The 20,376-nt window shown below is 37.4% G+C and overlaps 1 protein-coding gene across 2 annotated transcripts in view; it reads left to right on the top strand.

The window, feature by feature from the left end:
- The window catches only part of ABHD17B (abhydrolase domain containing 17B), a 54,052-nt gene extending 34,586 nt beyond the window's left edge, over nt 1-19,466 (top strand). Inside the window, exons 2-4 of one of the 2 annotated variants that reach the window (XM_003782950.3) lie at nt 10,743-11,212; nt 13,687-13,866; nt 17,922-19,466. In XM_003782950.3, the coding sequence (XP_003782998.1) occupies nt 10,746-11,212; nt 13,687-13,866; nt 17,922-18,141 (867 nt within the window). In that variant the 5' untranslated portion in view covers nt 10,743-10,745 and the 3' untranslated portion in view covers nt 18,142-19,466. Of the gene's footprint in view, nt 1-10,734; nt 11,213-13,686; nt 13,867-17,921 lie in introns of those variants that run through there. The other variant, XM_023508801.1, reaches the window with a different exon arrangement.
- Nucleotides 19,467-20,376: the final 910 nt, after the last annotated feature.

Here is a 20,376-nt window from a genome sequence, read left to right as displayed (position 1 = left end):
GTAGAGTGCTGTAGCATCACAGCTCACAGCAAACTCCAGCTCTTGGACTTAGGCTATTCTCTTGCCTCAGCCTCCTGAGTAGCTGAGACTACAGGTGCCCGGCTATTTTTGCTTGCAGTTTGGCCAGGGCCGGTTTTGAACCCCGCCACCCTTGGTATATGGGGCAAGCGCCCTACCCACTGAGCCACAGGTGCCGCCCTACTTAGGGACAGTTTTTTAATATTAGTCTCCTTCTTTTACTGAGAATGAACTCAGGTATTCATTCTTTTCCTTTGTCAGTGAGGAAGAAAATGTTATCAGGAGAAGCAGTTATTTTAAATTATTGTTTTCATGTAGTTTTAAGAAATTCCTCCTGCTATAACTGAAGAAACTCTGAAGAGCCTTCTGCCAGAAGGAAAACTATGCCAGAAAGGCACACTGAGGTGACCTTTTCTTTTGCATATTGATTTCAAGAAGAGGCAAGATTCCCTCTATCCTGAAAGACTGTTCCTATTCTGTGCTTCAGAGTGCACGGAATAACTTTAGTAGCTAGCAGTGCATTTCCACCTCAGCCACCTTAGGTTCATAGATTTTAATTTGACAGCTTTTACTTTGCCCCCACATGAAAAACCAAAGTAACATTGACAAAATATTTTTGTATTCGTTCTTAACATGTAGTTTAAAATTAATCTTATAACACATTCAAAAATATTAGAAATCCTAAGTCAGGTACAGCACTAGAGGTCTAGTGGTAAGCCAACAGATGTAATGATTGTTCTCTAGAACTTTAATCTACCTAGTTCCTGGCATATTATCAATCTGTGAACATTTAAGTCCTGCTCTCATTTTCCTTTGTATTGTTTTTTCCCTCTACAATTTCCTCTTGCATAAGCATACATTCTAATATGCATGCCCTTAGATATGAAGATATGTAGTGTTTATTTTTTAATATGTTAATGACATTATAGATCTGTTCCATTTTTTTTCACCCAGAACTATATTTCTTTAAGCTGTAGTCAACTGTTATTGCTTCTGATTCTGTATCGTTTTCGGTTATATGCATCCAAAATATTTACTTACTTATCTCCTTGAGGATAGAATCTGTGTTGCTTCTCAGGCCTCCACACAAATAATGCTGCCATGATTAGCCTCGTATTTATTACCTTAAGGACCCATGCAAGTGTTTCCTGGGAGTATGGAGCCAACAGTGAGATTATCTGGGCCATTGGTAAATTTGAATGGCTTACCAAGCAGTTTGCAAAAATTGCTATTTTCTCCCATTCTCACCAGTACTTCATGTTACTCACTCAGCTTTCTGATTTTTTTTTCTTTGCAGTTTGTATTTCTCTCATAGTTGGAGCCTTTCTTTGTATACTTGTTTGCCATGTGAATTTATCTTTCTGTAAACAGCCTATTCATATCTTTTGCCCATTTGTTGTTAAGTATTAACTTGGTAAATAAAAAATAACTATTAACATGGACAGTTGTGAGTGATGAAATCATCTTTCACAAGACATTTTTCATTGAGAAGAAATCCTTTATTTGAATGAAACTAAATCTATCAGTGTTTTGTGTTTAGTAGAATTTGTTTATATACATTTTTTGTTTCATTAGTTTTGCTCTTTAGGTCTACATTCTGTCTGGAGTTTGCTTTCTACATACTCAGAGGTAGGAATTCAACTATTTTACCCTTTCTGATAAGTTTTCGCAGCACAGTCTGCTAAAGATTTCCTACTGCTTTGAGTAACCAGCTGTGTAATACCCCATTTCCTTTCTGTTACTAGGTCTGTTTCTGTGCCAGCACTAGTCTCTCACTATGACTTTGTATGTATCTTATTAATTTTCCTGAAAAGGAAAATTCCCAGATACCCTGCAAATATATATATTTTTTTCTCTTCTCAAAATTCCTTTAGCTTTCCATAGACTTTTTTTATTTGGTTAACAGCTTTGTTAATTGTAATTAACTTTCCATAAAACTCACCCATTTGAGATGCACAATTCCAAATTGCACAACCACCGCTCAAATCAATTTTTTTTTTTTTTTTGAGACAGAGTCCCACTTTGTCACCCCCGTAGAGTGCTGTGTCACAGCTCACAGCAACCTCCCAATTCCTGGTTTAAGTGATTCTCTTGACTCAGCTTCCCAATTAGCTGGGACTACAAGTGCCTGCCACAATGCCCGGCTATTTTTTGTTGCAGTTGTCATTGCTGTTTTAGCTAGCCTGGGTTGGGTTCGAACCTGCCAACTTCAGTGTATGTGTCTGGCACTGTAACCACTGTGCTACGGGTGCCAAGCCTCAAATCAATTTTAACATTTTTATTATGACTCCAAAAAGAAACCCCCTACTCTTTAACCATTGCTCTCCATCCCTTCTGTTCCCTGGCTCCCTAGACAATCACTAACCTACTTCCTGTTCTGGGCATTTCATATAAATGCAACTATATAATAAATGTTCATTTATAACTAGCTACTTTTGCTTAGCATGATTTTCTTTTTCATTTTGGGGGGCTTTTTTGCAGTTTTTGGCCAGGGGCTGGGTTTGAACCCACCACCTCCGGCATATGGGGCCGGCGCCCTACTCCTTTGAGGCACAGGCGCCACCCTTAGCATAATTTTCTAAAGTTCATCTAAGTTGTAACAAACATCAGTACTTAATTCTTTTTATCACCAAATACTATTACATTGTTTGGATGTGCCATGTTTTTTTATCCATTCATCAGTTGATGAATATTTGGTTTGTTTCCAATTTTTAGCTATTATGAAAAAATTCTTCCAACATTCATGAGTGTTTGTGTGGACATAGGTTCTCTTTTCTCCTGGTGGTAAAATTGCTTGGTCAAATGATTGTTTTCTAAAATGGTTGGACCATTTTTCTTCCCACCACATGCTTATTGGCCATGTGTACATCTTTAGAGAAATGTCTGTTCATATCCCTTTCCCCTTTAATGAGTTGTGTTTTTATTGCTGAATTCTAAGGTTCTTTATATATTCTAAATACAAACCTCTCATATATATGTTCTGCATATATTTTCTCCCACTCAGTTAATTGTCTTTTCATTGGATGGTGTCCTTTGAAACACAAGTATTTAATTTTGAAGCCTAATTTATCTTTATTTTTTTCTTTGTTACTTGTGCTTTCAGCATCATGTCTAAGAAACTATTTCTTAATCCAAGGTCACAGAGATGTATGCCTATATTTTCTTCTAAGAGCTTTATAGTTTAGATCTGACATTTAGTCTTGAACCCATGTTGAGATGATTTTTACTTGTGATGTGAAATGGATGTAAAGTTTCATTCTTTTGCATATAGTTATCAAGTTGTCTCATTGCCATTTGTTGAAAAGACTTCTTTCATTATTGAATTCTTTTGGCACTCTTGTCGAAAATCAACTGACCATAAATGTTAGGGTTTATTTCTGGATAATATTTAGTTCTATTCCTTACATATATTTGTCTACCTTCTTGTTTACTATTGCTTTTTAGTAAGTTGTGAAATTGGTAAGTATGAATTCTCTACCTTAGTTTTGGTTTTTTGTTTTTTGTTTTTTTTTAAGATTGTTTTGGCTGATGTGGGTCTCTTCAGTTTCCATTGGAATTCTAAGTATTCTTTTTTTCTTGATTATAAGTGGTGGATTTTTTTTCCTTAGTTTCATTTTTGGATTTTCTATAGACCTTTGTACTTTTACACTTTTATATAAATTTTATAATCAGTTTGAGTTCTTCAAATTTCTGCTGGAACTTTTATTGAAATTATTTTGAACTTCTAATTTTGGGAAAGTTAACATTCAATGCTATTAAATTATCTTTCCTTTTTATTAGGTTTTTTTTTTCTGCATAAACATTTTTCTACATTCTATTTTGTATTAATTCCTAAATAGTTTGTTGTTTTGTTTGTGGGTACTGTCTCATTTTCTACTATATTTTTAGTTGATGTTAATGCTGACATAGAAATGTATCATTTTCCCCTAAGTTTATGTATTTGCCACAACTGCTGAGATCTCTTATTAGTTTTAATACTTTGTAAATTTCTGTTGCATCTTGTGTCTGGAGTGACCATATCACCTATATATCATATTGTCTTGTCTCTGTATTTATTAAACAAGCCCATCTGATTTTTCTTTAATTCATTAATGTGGCAAATTACTTTGGTTTCACATTGGAAGAGTTGTCATTCTTGTCTTTCAGCTTGATCGTTTTTTGTGTTTATATACACTTCATTGTTTCTAATTTTCATATAAAGTTTTTGCATGCATGTTCAAAGTGAAATGGACCTCTCATTTTCTTCAGTCCTTAAACTAAGTTTTGAAGTAAAATTATAGTACAATAGCTTCAGAAAGTGGTTGTTGAATAGCATTCTTTTTTTTTCTTCTGTAACAACTATTTTTTGAAAAGTAAAGATAATCTTTGATATACATTTCAAGTTCTCATGGTTATTTCCATATTCTACTCTTGTGCAAATTTTGTCCTGTGTATTTACTAAAGAAATTTATGCATTTTGTCAAGGTTATTCAATGTATTGACATGAGTATTTTTTAAAAACTGTATAGCTTGGGCAGCACCTGTGGCTCAAAGGAGTAGGGTGCCCCATATGCCAGAGGTGGCAGGTTTAAACCCAGCCCTGGCCAAAAACTGCAAAAAAAAAAAACCTATGTAGCTCATTCTCCTTTCTCATTTAGTATCATGTTTTATTTATTTGCTTCTCTCTCATAATCAGTATTGTCTGATCAAATTGGTTTGTTTTGTGGAAAAAGTGCTCACAAAACTGTGATTGTGAGTTTAAGTCACAGTTATTCTTTAGAGACAGACTCTTACTTTGTTGCCCTCGGTAGAAGGCTATGGTGTCACAGCTCACAGCAACCTCCAGCTCTTGGGCTTTTTTTCTCTTGCCTCAGCCTCCCAAGTAGCTGGGACTAAAGGCATCCACCACAATGCCCAGCTATTTTGTTGTTGCAGTTTGGCCAGGGCCGGGTTCAAACCTGCCACCCTTGGTATATGGGACCAGCACCCTACTCACAGAGCCACAGGGGCCACCCAAGCTATATGACCTTAAATAACATTACCACTTCCACCTCTTTGTTTCCTCAGTTGTAAAATGGAGGGAATGATAGTCCCTATGTCAGAGCATTATTGAAAGATTTGTTAATATGTGAAAAGTGTTTAGAATAGTACCTGGCATTTTATAAGTGTTTAGTAACACTATTTGGTTATGGTGGTGAACGCCTTTTCTAAAAATCAGCCTTTAGTTCTCTTTTTTTTTGGGGGGGGGGGGAGAACTGGTTTAATAAGTGTTAAATAGTATTAGTTCTCTTTTGTTAATATCTCCCCTTAATTTTCTTTTTCTTGTTTCTTTGTGCCTATTCTTAAGTTGGATAATCTAACAACTATTTATCAAAGCTAGATATTTATAATTAATTAGTATACCCACTTTGATGAGGCCTGAAAAGTATTATTTTTCTGATGGTTGTATCTACTTTATTTATTGAGACTCATACTTTACGCCTATAATCTTAGGACTTTGAGAGGCTGAGGTGGGAGGATCTATTGACCTCAGGAGTTTGAAACCAGCCTGACTAAAAACAAGACAGCGTCTCTACTAAAAATAGAAAAATTTAGCCAGGCATGATGGCTCATGCCTGTAATCCCAGCACTTTGGGAGGCCCAGATGGGTGGATTACCTGAGTTTGCGAGTTCAAGACCAGCCTGAACAAGAGCAAGACCCCCCATCTCGAAAAATAGCTGGGCATTGTGGAGGGTACCTGTATTCCCAGGGATGGTGAAGCAAGAGAATTGCTTGAGCCCAAGAGTTAGAGGTTGCTGTGAGCTATAATGCAATGGCATTCATTCTACTGGGGGTGACAAAGTGAGACTCTGTCTCAAAAAAAAAAAAAAAAAAGAAAGAAAGAAATAGAAAAATTAGCCCAGCCATGTGGCACACACACATATTCCCAGCTACTGGGGAGGGCGAGGCAAGAGGATCACTTGAACCAGGAATCTAAGGTTGCTATGAGCTAGTCTGACACCATAGCATTCTGACCTGGGAAAAAGAGTGAGACTGTGAGACTGTCTTCCAACAAAAGAGTCGTCTTGGTTTTCTTCCATGTCAAGCCTGTCAATATTAATATCATTCTGAAAAAATCAGCTGTCCCAGCACATTTTTACCTCTTAAACACACTCTTCCTCTGATCCTCTTCATATTAGTATCATCCAAAGTTTTGTTTCTGTGTTTTTATTTTTATTTATTTTTTGAGATACAGTCTCTGTCACCCTCAGTTGAGTGCCGTGGTGTCATTGCTCACAGCAACCTCAAACTCTTGGGTTTAAGGGATCCTCTTATCTCAGCTTCCCAAGTAGTTGGGACTACAGCCACCTGCCACACAGCCTGGCTAGTTTTTCTATTTTTAGTAGAAATGGAGTCTCATTCTTGCTCAGGCTGCTCATGCTTGTAATCCTAGCACTCTGAGAGGCTGGGGCAGGAGGATTGCTTAAGCCCAGGAGTTCAAGGTTACAGTGAGCTATGATTGTGCCACTGCATTCTACCCTAGGTGACAGAGAGAGACCCTATCTTTTATATATTTTATATATATATATATATATTTAATATGTATTTAGCTCTATGTAAAATTCTAGGTTCAAAGTTTCATTTTATTTTCTCGGATTATCCTTACTATCTTCATTATCTATTAAATCTTCTTTCCAATTTCTAACCTTTTGTCTTATTTCCAAAAATTCCATATTTGGAAATTACTCAACCTGATCTTTTCTACCTTACTAATGAGTTTTTCTGCTATTAACTATTCAACCCAATTCATCAGTTTATCTCACCTCTTGATTTCTTTTTTTTAAACTAGAAAATCCAATTGGGTTTTCCTTTATGATCCCTTTTCCTGCTTTGTCTTTCTTGAAGTATTCTCTTCTTTTTTAAAAAAGCTTTATTTTAAATCTTTGTTTATATGATGTAAAAATTGTTTCTTCTGTAAATTAAATTTGGACAGGGCAAGGTGGCTCCCACCTATAGTCCTAGCACTCTGGGAGGCTGAGGCGGGTAGATTGCTTGAGCTCCCAGGTTCGAGACCAGCCTGAGCAAGAGCAAGACCTCGCCTCTAAAAATGGCTGGACATTGTGGTGGGCACCTGCAGTCCCAGGTACTCAGGAGGCTGAGGCAAGAGAATTGCTTGAACTCAAAGAGTTAGAAGTTGCTGTGAGCTAAGACACCATGGCATTCTACCTAGGGTGATAAGTAAGACACTGTGTCAAAAAAAAAAAAAATTATTTAATTTATTGTCTCTTTTATACGTTTGTGGACTCCCAAATGTCTTATCATATCCCCCCAGTGAATAACTCAAAAGCCTTGTCTCTTGAGATTTTCTTGCCAAGGAGTAGCTAGTAAATGATATTTTTATTCATTGAGGGTATTTTTGTTAAAGTATAGAATCCTGATGATGCCAGTATTCAGTGAGTTTTATAGGAACAAGCACTTGAAATTTAACAAGCTATTTCAATGATTTTTTTTTTTTTAAGAGACAGAGTCTCACTTTATCACCCTTGGTAGAGTGCTGTGGCATCACAGCTCGCAGCATCCTCCAGCTCCTGGGCTTAGGTGATTCTCTTGCCTCAGCCTCCCAAATAGCTTGGACTACAGGCACCCACCATGATGCCTGGCTAATATTTTGTTGCAGTTTGGCCAGGGCCAGGTTTGAACCCACCACCGTTGGTATATGGAGCTGATGCCTTACCCTCTGAGCCAATCACCCTATTTCAGTGATTTTTTTAATAAAATATTTTCCCTTAATATCTTGCTCAGATGCTGCCAAAATTTAGATTTGTTTATACTTTTTGTGGAAGTTTTCAAACTTACTGAAAAAGAGATAATTACCCTTTTTTCCCAAAGAGATTACTCCATGTCATTGCCTTATACCAGACCTATTATTAGGAAGGTGATAATTTAAAGGTTGCTATTAAATGGGCCCTAACGTTATCCAGCTGTGGGGTAGTGGAGGTAAAAATGATTTCTTCTGCCACCATTAAAGTGAGATTGTCTTTTCATCGAACTAGACCCTGGCGCTGCAACCTCTCTCCTTTCTGTGTTTGTATTCATGCCCAGAAGCATCTCCACAGCATTATATGTGCTCAGCCAGCCAGTTTTGTTTCAAAACTAGCTTATTATAGTACATAAAAGTTTTCTTGGTTAAGAGGTAAATTATAGGAACATAATTTAGATATATGTAGTTTGCTTATTAATCAAGCCTTTATTTTATTATATATATATATTTTTTTTTAATTTATTTTATTTATTTTTTTTTTTTTTAGGAAATAGTCTCACTTTGTTACCCTTGGTAGAGTGCTCTGGCATCATAGCTCACAGCAACCTCATGCTCTAGGGCTCAAAGTATCCTCTTGCCTCCGTCTCCAGAGTAGCTGGGACTACAGGCACCGGCTAAAATGCCAGGCTATTTTTAGAGACAGGGGTCTTGCTCTTGCGGGCTGGTCTTCCCTTACTCATCTTTTGAAGGCTCTTATGTCATAACTACCTTTGTTTCTCAAACTGTGCTCTTTCTGCTGCTGCTTTTTACCTAGTTTACTCCGGAAAGTTTTGAAGCATTTATATTGAGCATTACAGAATAAACTTTATTAGTGAGTAAAAAAAGCATTCCCTTCTCTCCAAATATTCTCAACACTTTTGTCACTCTGCTAAGATATATTCCCCTCTCATTTTTGGTATAATGATGATGTACATTTTTCCCAGACAACTGGATGCCACCAAACCTCTGTAATGTATTTGTTTTGAATGCCTTCTCCCTGAACTAAGCAACAGTCTAATTCTGCTAAAAAGAGTGGTTTAAGAAAGGAAAGCATAGCGCAGCACCTATAGCTCAGTGAGTAGGGTGCCAGCCCCATATACCAAGGGTGGCGGGTTTGAACCTGGCCCCTGCCAAACTGCAACAAAAAATAGCCAGGCACCTGTAGTCCCAGCTACTCCGGAGGCTGAGACAAGAGAATCGCCTAAGCCCAAGAGCTGGAGATTTGCTGTGAGCTGTGACATCACAGCACTCTACTGAGGGCAACAAAGTGAGACTCTGTTTCTAAAAAAAAAAAAAAAAAAAAGAAGAAAGAAAGAAAGGTCAAGATAGAAGGAAATCTGGTAGAGCAAACCAGTATTACTTTATATTTGTGTCTCTGTTAATATGAGCTAGGTACTTTTTAAATATTAATGAGAAAAACGTAGGAGAGAGTAGATGATTCTTGGGTGTGCCAACTGCTGTCATCACTGTCTTATATGCCTTCACTACATCATCACAACCACTTGGCTCACTTTACGTGTTGGATTTTTTTGCTGATGGAAAAAATTAGAGTCAAAGAGGTAAATTGCCCAAGGACACACAGCTAGTAAGTGATAGTAAATTGGGATTCCACTCCCGCCCTCTGATTTTACACCTTGTGCCTTTTCTCATCCAAAAATTGGGAAATTTAGCCTTAGTAGATTTTACTTTTTCTGTAATAAACACTTTTATATTATATCCTTTTAAATGTGGACATTAATTATATACAGACATATATGCATTTTTATGGTTTGTATGTTGTGTGGGCGACTGACACTATGGCTAATATAATAATAGGCTTCTGAGACTAATAGTGTTCTGAGGCACTGTAGCCCAGTAATGTAGCATAGTAACTGAGTCTGGTGTCAAATCCGCTGTACCTTATACAAGTGTACATAGAGCACTTAGCACAATGCCTGACAAATAGTAACCGCTCCATAAATATTACTATATTTTTACTTTATCATGTTGAATCCCTAGCTCCTCCATGGGATGTAGGAATTCTCAGTTGAGTTACACAGAAATTACAAACTATACACTAAGACAGTTCATACTTTAAATGTTGATATTTGTGGAGAAATAGCAAATATTATCATTATTTTTCACATTTTTTTTTGTTTTTGAGACAGAGCCTCAAGCTGTCCCCCTGGGTAGAGTGCCGTGGCATCAAAGCTCACAGCAACCTCCAACTCCTGGGCTCAAGCGAGTCTCCTGCCTCTGCCTCCCAAGTAGCTGGGACCACAGGCGCCCGCCACAACGCCCGGCTATTTTTTGGTTGCAGCCGTCATTGTTGTTTTGGCGGGTCCGGGCTGGGGATTCGAACCCGCCACCTTAGGTGTACGTGGCTGGTGCCTTAGCCAGTTGAGCTATAGGCGCCAAGCCTTTTCACATTTTTTGTTAATGAGATTAGTCACTGCAATTTGGAAGGTGTCGGGCACAGTATTTGAGGATATCTGCTTCTGGAATGTTTGCCTCACCCTGGGATTTCAATTATTTCTAGAGGCCAGGCTCACATCTGTAATATTCTGGGAGCCGGAGGCCTTTAGATAGCTTGAGCTCAGGAGTTCCACACCAGCCTGAGCAAAACTGAGACCCCATCTCTACTGAAAAAAAGGAAAAATTAGCCAGGAGTAGTGGTGTACCTTATAGTTTCAGCTACTCTGGAGGCTGAGGCAAGAAGATCACTTGAGCCCAGGAGTTTGAGGTTGCTATGAGCTATGATGCCATAGCACTGTACCCAGGGTGACAGAATGTGACTCTGTCTCAAAAATAAAAATAAAGTATTTCTAGAAGGATGCTAAAAATGTGTTTGGAAGAATATTTGAAATAATAGTAGTAGTCATTGGTCACTAATAAATTTGCCCATGTCTTTGTTTTAACTTTATATGAAAATGTAAAATCCACCCTCAGTTATTAAAACATTTATTGTATCCCTTTCTTTTTCAGAAGATGAACAATCTTTCGTTTAGTGAACTATGTTGCCTCTTCTGCTGTCCACCTTGCCCAGGGAAAATTGCTTCAAAATTAGCATTTTTGCCACCTGATCCAACTTACACACTGATGTGTGATGAAAGTGGAAGCCGCTGGACTTTACATCTATCAGAACGAGCAGACTGGCAGTATTCTTCTAGAGAAAAAGATGCTATTGAGTGTTTCATGACTAGAACCAGTAAAGGCAATAGAATTGCCTGTATGTTTGTGCGTTGCTCACCCAATGCCAAATACACTTTACTCTTCTCACATGGAAACGCTGTTGACCTTGGTCAGATGAGCAGCTTTTACATAGGACTAGGATCACGAATTAATTGTAATATATTCTCATATGATTATTCTGGGTATGGTGCAAGTTCTGGGAAACCAACAGAGAAGAATCTCTATGCAGACATTGAAGCTGCTTGGCTTGCTCTAAGGACAAGGTAAATTGTGACTGGAAATTATTCTTTATGCCTACAGTGGTTGACTAGAACTGTCCTGTGAGAATAAAATAAAAGCTGTTTCTATTATACATATCTTAAACTGCTGTAGAGAGGTCTTGCCAATATGTGCTTATGAATGGCTAAACTCTTCAATTGCGATTTTAAATTTCTCATAATAGCAAAAAATATATAAGGCACTTTAAGTACGTTTGCCTGCCTTAATACATGTGTTGTATGTATGATTTTTATAAAAACTTTAACCTGATGACAAATATTTGGTTTTATAAACCTTCTTATTGGAGTATGACATAAAATTGCTTATTCAAAGCTTTCAAGCTAAAGCTAGAGGACAAAGAAAGCTGGGTGTTTCTGATTTAATGTTTAAATACTAATGGTTCCATAGGGATAGTTTTGGATTTTTTTAAGAAAGATTTTAGATTTTTTAGAAAATCTTTAAAACAATTTTCCTCTCCAAGAAATATAGTTGTTCTCTCACGGCAAAGTTCTGTATATAAAGGGGATTCTTAAATGAATTGATATGATATGAAAGCATATATCGGAAGACTTAAAAAAAATAGGTGGTGAATAATAGGTAAAGATTTCACAGGGAGGATGGTAAAATTATTGTTTCATTTGTAAATTTAAAACTGCTTTATAGAGCAAGGCACGGTGGCTTATACCTATAATCTCAGCACTCTGAGAGGCCGTGTTCAGTTTGGTGTTCTAGGTCTATGTATAAAAAAACTTTTCAAGGGGTCAGTTTTACTATTTCTTTTTTTAATCTTGTCAGATATTAGTTTGAAGGAAACGTTCTAAAATGATTTCTAGTCTTGATTGATCTTGCTTAAACATATTTGACCAATACTAATGAGGGACAAGGACAGATATTCACAAATAATACCATGTACTATTTAACACTTTTATTTTAGAAATTTTAAGTTATATTTTCCCTTATGCTGAACCCTAAAGAGAGTTGAAGATGTTAGTTAAGTGTACATAGTTTGGGAAGATTTATTTAACTTCCCTGAGCTGTTTCTTTAATGAAGAGGTTGAGTTAAATGGCCTTAGATCCTGTTCACTTCTAGAATTCTGTCATCTAATAAAATGTGTGTAATTAAAATATATTCCTCTTCTTTTACCTGATAAAAGAAGTTAAACCTAAGTAACCAGGAAAGAAATAATGAATAATTAACATAAGTAATTATTATTTTAATGATGTCCTTTTCAGGAAAATTGAATATCTCTACTAACACCAGTTTCTGACCTTCTGATGGATCAACAGAAAATAAGGGCCTGGCATTTACTATACAGCTTTCCTTCACAGTCCTTGGTCCTCCTTGTCTTTGTGTTATAATGGAAAACACATTGCTCTGGGAGTCAGTATACCTGGGTTCTAATTGTAGATCTCTCACTAGCTTACTATGACTTTGAACATCTGCTTATTAAGGAGCTGGACTAGGTTAAATGGTTGCTAAAGTTCCTTCTAACTCCTATTTCTGAGTTTACTAACATTTAGAGTCAGTCTGGAGTAAATGGAGCCTCCCTTCTGGTCATGTCCAATACTTGCATAGGACTGATTGGAAGAGACTACCTGTGTGCTTGAAATAGTCTTTTATCCCTGGAAGAGAACCCATGGACAGTTTGCCTTGCTCTTTCCTGGTGAATGTTCAGAATCTCAGAAAGCTCTTTTACCTTTCCAAAAGACTAGAAGCTATTGTGCAAATGGCTCTTAGCTTCCAGAATTTGACTTCTGTCTCCCTTCTAAAGGTGTATTTATCGCCACTATAACCCTTAACCCCACATTTATTAGCTCCTGTAGACCTCCAGTATATGACAGTCGTTTACACTTGGGACAGTTACACTGTAGACAAATAATGTCTTCAACATAGTAGGTACCCAACAGCTATTGAATCAATGAATTCACATATTTAAATCTGTAACCAATTTAAAGGGGATAAAACCATACTCAACACTTTAACATGAAGTCTAATTGTAAATAATTGGACCATATGGCATTTGGAATCCTGATTCATCTTTCAATCATTAGTCTATTTCTGCACCTAAGCAAAGGCACATTTCAAGAAAAATAGTAATTCGCTCTTGAATAAAACTGTACACATTTATTTTGTAACATAATTACATGTAGCATTTCAACAATATGACCAATTTCAGAAATTAAAATGAACCACTCTTGATGTCTAGGTTACATTACAGTGTTTTAGTAAATGATTTACTAAATTCTTTATTTAAGATTGAAATTTTAAAACACCTCAGCAATTACTTTTCCAAAAGCTAAAATTAAAAAACATAAACTGAGAATATAGATCTTATTGTAACATTAAAAATGATAATGATGATGGCTAAGAAATTTAAATTTAAATACAAATTAGTTAATTTCTCATTCTGAGATCCTTAGGAATGATGGAACATTTCATACCACTCCAACTTTTTCTTTTAACTTCTGGACTTTATAGATATGGCATTCGCCCTGAAAATGTGATTATATATGGCCAAAGTATAGGGACAGTGCCATCTGTGGACCTTGCTGCTCGGTATGAGAGTGCTGCTGTTATTCTTCATTCTCCTTTGACCTCGGGAATGCGAGTTGCTTTTCCTGATACCAAGAAGACCTACTGTTTTGATGCATTCCCAAAGTAAGTAACGATGTTCAAAATAGTTCTACTGTGGCTGGGTGCAGTGGCTCATGCCTGAAATCCTAGCACTCTGAGAGATGGAGGCAGGAAGATCATATGAGCTCAGGAATTCCAGACCAGCCTGACCAAAAGTGAGACCGTGTCTCTCTTAAAAATAGAAAAATTAGCCAGGTGTTGTGGCAGGTGCCTATAATGCCAGTTACTCAGGTGGCTGAGGCAGGAGTATGGCTTGAGCCCAGGAGTTTGAGGTTGCTCTGAGCTAGGCTGATGCCATGGCATACTATTCTAGAGCAACAGAGTGAGACTGTCTCAGAACAAAAAAAAAAAAAATTCATTCCAAGAAACTTTTGAAGGAATTTTTTTTTCATCATGCATGTGACCAGTCAGGAAGCTTAAATACCTGAGCAATAGTAATTCAGATGAAAAGGGTTGAGGGCTTTATACATATACCACCAGCAAATGGCACTGATACTGGAGGCAAGAGAATGAATATGAGATATAAAATTAACAGAACCAAATGTCAGACTGGATGGGAGATGCTAAAGAGAAAGGCTTAAATATGACTGCCACGGTGTCTGCCTTGAACTGCTTATAGATGATGGTACCATTCAGTGAGACACAGAATATTGGAAGTGAGGAACAGGTGGGCAGGAAAAGGAGTGAATAATATCTAACTAATGATATTTAATTTACAAAAGAAGTGAACTACAATAAAAGTTGACTCTTCAATTAGATTAAGTATTGCTTCCACAAAGCCTGTAAACACGTAGCATTAGATGGATCTGAAAGAAAGGCAGCTACTTCTTCATGCTTCTCAAGATAGGAGGTAGTGCTTACCTGCTCCCCTTCAAATTGCAAAAAAATTAATGGCCTATTTTTTTGAAAGAAGAGGCAAGATGGGACAAGCTGGCAAATCCAGTCTTTTTTCCTTTCCCCAGTTGGCAGCAATGCAAAAAATTTCTTATTTTGAGTTTGGTTTAGATGTTTTAGATAATTGTAGGTATATGCATTACATTGCTTCTGTCTAGCTCAATGGTAGAGGTGATAGGGAAGTATTTGAGGTGATATCAACTTCTATCTCTGTCTAGCTCCCTCTTTCATTTCTGGGGCAGTTGCTTTCAGGAAAGCAACACTAACAATAAACTATTTGGGCTCAATGCATGTAGCTCAATGGCTAGGGCATCAACCACATACACCAGAGCTGGCGGGTTTGAATTCAGCCCAGGCCTGCCAAACAATGACAACTCAACGGAAAAATAGCCGGGCATTGTGGCAGGCTCCTGTAGTCCCAGCTACTTGGGAGGCTGAGGCAAGAGAATCACTTGAGCCCAAGAGTTTGAGTTGCTGTGAGCTGTGAATACCACAGCACTCTACCGAGAGCAACATAATGAAACTCTATCTCAAAAAAATGAAAAATAAATATTTGAAAAAAAAAATGTAAAGGGCCAAGCACTGTGGCTCACACCTGTAATCCCAGCACTCTGAGAGACCGAAGTGGGTGGATTGCCTAAGCTCATGAATTCAAGATGAGCCTAAGCCAAAGCAAGGCCTCATCTCTAAAAATAGCCAGGCATTGTGGCGGGTGCCTATAGTACTCAGGAGGCTGAGGCAAGAGAATCGCTTAAGCCCAAAAGTTTGAGGTTGCTGTGAGCTGTGATGCCATTGCACTTTACTGAGGGCAACAAAGTGAGACTCCTGTCTTTAAAAAAAAGAAAATTATGTATTTATGTTTGAAACTAGGTCTCTTTCTCTTCTCTAGAGTGCAGTTCTATCAAAAATTATATATTTTTATTCTGTATTTAGGTTTTAATATGACAGCAGATAGTATACCCAAGTGTTTTTTCTTACCAAATGAGGCCTTAAATTATTTCATTGATGATTTTCTTTTCAAAATTTCTTTTTCATTTTGTGCTTATAATGTCTATCTCTCTAAAGATTCTTTAAAAGAGTTATTTGTAAAGTTTCTTCTTTGTGTCCTTTATTTCCTCCAAGTTGTCTTTTTAAAGATCGTTTCTTAAGGTGGCACCTGTAGCTCAGTGTGTAGAGCGCCAGCCACATACACTGGGGCTAGCAGGTTCGAACCTGGCCTGGGCCTGCTAAAATAACAATGACAATTGCAGCAAAAAAAATAGCCTAGCATTGTGGCAGGTGACTGTAGTACTAGCTACTTGGGAGGCTGAGGCAAGAGAATCTCTTAAGCCCAAGAGTCTGAAGTTGCTGTGAGATGTAACGCCACAGCAATCTACTGAGGGCAAGAGCTTGAGACTCTCTCTCAAAAAAAAAAAAATTGTTTTATAGTCCTTGGTTGTCTATTCTTTATTTGTAAGAATGAGGGACTGAAGAACTGATCTGACATAATCTCCAAAGAAGGCTCTTTCTAAAACTCCCTGTTGGAGGACAAAAGCCTGGCTACTAGCATTCTGGGAGCCAAATAGTGAAAATGGGTTCATAACAGCCAATAAATTCATGTTTTCTTGGTTTCTATGATGTCTGCCCTAAACTCTGGCAGTTTCCTAATCCATTACATTTCCAGTGTGAGGGAGGGTCATTACCCAGCTGTGTAAAGAGGGAGAAGGGACTGGGCACAGTATCTCACATCTGTGATCCCAGCACTTTGGGAGGCCAAGATGAGAAGATTGCTTGAGTCCAGGAGTCTTAACCAGCCTGGGAAACATAGCAAGACCCTGTCTCTATAAAAACAGTTTTTTAATTAGCCTGGTATGGTGGCACAGACCTGAGGTTCTAGCTACTTGAGAGGCTAAGGTAGGAGGGTTGCTGGGCCCAAAGGTTCAAAGTTGAAGTGTACAATAGTCACACCACTGTATTCTAACTTGAGTGAGAGAGAGAGATCCTATCCCTGGGAGGGAAATGGGGGCAGAAGAACCTGGGAAATGAGAGGCTTTTTTTTTTTTTTTTTTTTTGCAATTTTGGCCAACACGGGGCTTGAACCTGCCACCCCCAGTATATGGGGCCGGTGCCCTATACTCGTTGAGCCACAAGCACAGCCCAGGAGACTCTTTCTTTTTTTTTTTTTTTTTTTTTTTTGAGACGGAGCCTCAAGCTATCCACCTGGGTAGAGTGCCATGGCATCATGCTCACGGCAACCTCCAACTCCTGGGCTCAAGCGAGTCTCCTGCCTCAGCCTCCCAAGTAGCTGGGACTACAGGCGCCCGCCACAACGCCCGGCCATTTTTTGGTTGCAGCCGTCATTGTTGTTTGGCGGGCCCGGGCTGGGGATTTGAACCTGCCACCTTAGGTGTATGTGGCTGGCGCCTTAGCCGCTTGAGCCACAGGCACCGAGCCAGGAGACTCTTTCTTTTGGGGGGGCGGGGAGGCTGGGTTTGAACCCACCACCTCCAGCCTAAGAGGCCACTGCCCTACTCCTTTGATCCACATGTGCTGCCCCTGGGAGGCTATTTCTTAAACAGACTGTGAGCAGTTCCTATATATGTTAATCACCTGTCTTTTGTAGTGCCTTAGCCTTCTGGAGTATTCTGTGTGTGATATAAATTGGGTTGGTTATTTACTTTCTATTTTACTTAAAATTGTGTTTTCTTCTCTCCTTTAATCTGTTCTAACATCAGTTCATCTTCTTTCCAGCTTCAAATTTCACTATATTTTACTATGTTCTCACAGTTTTTGTGTTTATATTCTCAAATAAGAACAAAACACCAAAACATTTTGCTGTCATTATAGTAGATCAGGAGAGAGAAAGAATACAATGAGTGCAGAAAATGATGGAGTGAAGTTAACACATAATTAATAGAGTCTTTAGTTTCGTCCTCTCTCAAAATCAACATTATAGAAAGATGCCCACTAGGGTAATAATAGTATTGAGTGATTCCACCAAAGCAGAAATGCAGTAAAGGTAACTTCCACAGATAATCTTAAGATAGGCAACTTTTGAGTCTTACTGGAAATCCAAGAGACATTCTCTCTTCTGAACTGATTACTACACTTATGATGTTTGAATTATCTGATATAGCCCAAGAAAATTTGTTTCATGTTCTTTCACATAATTTATTGAATTTTCCCCTCTTCCTTTTTTCCTACAGCATTGACAAAATCTCTAAGATAACCTCTCCAGTGTTAATAATTCATGGGACTGAAGATGAAGTCATTGACTTTTCACATGGCCTTGCATTGTTTGAGCGTTGCCAAAGACCTGTGGAACCTCTGTGGGTAGAGGGCGCAGGTCACAATGATGTGGAACTTTATGGACAGTACCTTGAAAGGTTGAAACAGTTTGTGTCACAGGAACTGGTAAATTTGTAAAATATTCTGTAAATTTGCATACTTGGTTTCTTTTCTTGCTAAACTGCACTCTTTGGTAAATAACATAAAACCTGAAGGTTTTGTTTGCAAATCATGTCAGTTGCCTTCATAAATGTACAGGTAATGATTTGTTAACAGACTTAATGAAGGTTTTAATTACCAGAACTAGAACTGGAAATAACAATATCATGCAGTTAGGCTGTATAATTTATATTTTTTCTGTGAATTTTTTTTAAACATCAAGATGAGTACTGTAAGAAATTTTAATTCTATAAAATCAAATGCTGTAAAAGTATTGCCAAATGCTTTTGCATATCAGAAACAAATTTATAAGTATTTTTAAAACATCTCAATGAACTAAATCTTATCCTGGTATACAAATGTAATATTCTTTTGGAAGAAAAAAAGCTGTATATCTAAAGCAATTCAAGTACTCAGAATAAACTGTAAAAAAACATTTAAAAACATGCAAGATCACTAGAGTTAATCTAAACCCTGTTGTATAGGGATAAAGGTCTAAATGGTTATTTTATTGTAAAATACATTGAATTTTCTGTATTCACTGGTTATTATACATTCATCCCCCCCAAAATGATGTAAGTCTTAATTTTTATGCCATCTGTTAATTTACCAATTAGTTACCTTGTAAATGAGAAGTCTATGATAGCACTGACTTTTAACTAATTTTGATATATAAGTTTGGTACTGTGAGGCAACTACTTAAAGTTTTCATTTTGGTTATTTAAAAGGCAGTTAGAGCTTCAAGAACGATTTTGTATGCAATGTTCTTTTAAATTTTGACTAATCATAGAATTGCCATAGTCTTCATTATATGAGAACCTGAAAGTCCATTAGTTGATCTCCAAGACTACAAACAGACTGGCTATTTGGTCCCCTTTCACTTTGGCTATTTATAAGAATAGGAACTATTGTTTTGGATTACTGACTATTACATGGATTCACTCCTGGACGCAGAAGATAAGAAAACATTTAATTCATAACTTTTATATTAACCAATATAGTAAAAAATAAAGCTCACACACAAACTAAGTTGCCTTTCCTTGAATGAACCCTGCCTGAATAAAACAATGAAAGAAGAATAAAAATAAAATTAACGGTATGTAGTCTTAATTTGTAAATGAATGAATATTGAAATAATACACACTGTGGATATATTTTAAGGCCTTATGTAGTTTTAATTGTTCTGCTTGTTCTGTGGTTATGTCTAAGACTATAGTATATGATTCTCTTCAAAGTATATCAAGTATTGTGAATGCTTTGGTTCAGATGTGTCAAATTAACAGTAAAACAGCAAATACACCACTCAGCTGTGTTTGTTTGCCTTCTTCCATGCTTTCTTCCCTGAAACTAGAAAGAGTTGAAAAATGTTACCACTGATCATTATAGTATAGGATATGGTTCTAAAGTTACCTACCTTTTTTTTTTTTTTTAAAGAGACAAAATCTCCCAGGGTTGCCCTGGCTATATGGCTAGCTTCTGGGGCCCAAGAGGTCCTCCCACCTCAGTCTCCCTCAAAGGCAGGATTATAGATGTGCTACCACATCCAGCTTTATGGTTTCCCACATTTTATGATCACTTCTTTTGGAGAGGTTTTGCTTTTCTCAAGATTGTATTGTAACCTATACAGGGTACCACCCAGGGCTTATCTAAATATTTTCTTTGATTGCCTAGGGAAATCTATATATTGATTATGCTAAATTAGTATTCATTCATTTTTTCATTCAGCAAATAGTTATTAAATGTCAGATCATATATAACTCTTTCCTAGGTAAGAACAGATCTAGAATGTAGATCTAGAATTCCATGTTCTCCTAGATCTCATGGTATAGCTGAGGAAACAGACACCTCATTACACCAGTGTTACCCTTTTGATAAGGGCTTCCATGCTTCCCTCCCTGACACTAGAAAAAGTTAAAAAAAAAAAAAAAGACAAAAGTTACAGGGAATTATAACAGGTTAAAAGTATACATTTGTATACATTTGGATGGGATAGAACAAGGAAGGGTACCCCAGAAATTGGCATTTGAATTGAGTTTGTAGGAAGACTAAAACTTGGCTAGAGCTGGGTGATTCAAAGGAAACATTCCTGGCTGAAGAAAATGAATAGAACATAAAATCCTAGAGCAGCAGTTCTCAACCTGTGGGACGGTATTAAAGGGTTGCAGCAATAGGAAGGTTGAGAACCACTGGCCTAGAGCAGGGGTCCTCAGACTT

The sequence above is a fragment of the Otolemur garnettii genome, unplaced genomic scaffold (genome assembly GCF_000181295.1).
Source record: "Otolemur garnettii isolate 467f Iridium unplaced genomic scaffold, OtoGar3 scaffold00006, whole genome shotgun sequence".
NCBI classification, from domain to species: domain Eukaryota; kingdom Metazoa; phylum Chordata; class Mammalia; order Primates; family Galagidae; genus Otolemur; species Otolemur garnettii.
The sequence above is the reverse complement of the archived record's forward strand: the minus strand, read 5'-3'. Positions and strand labels throughout refer to the sequence as shown.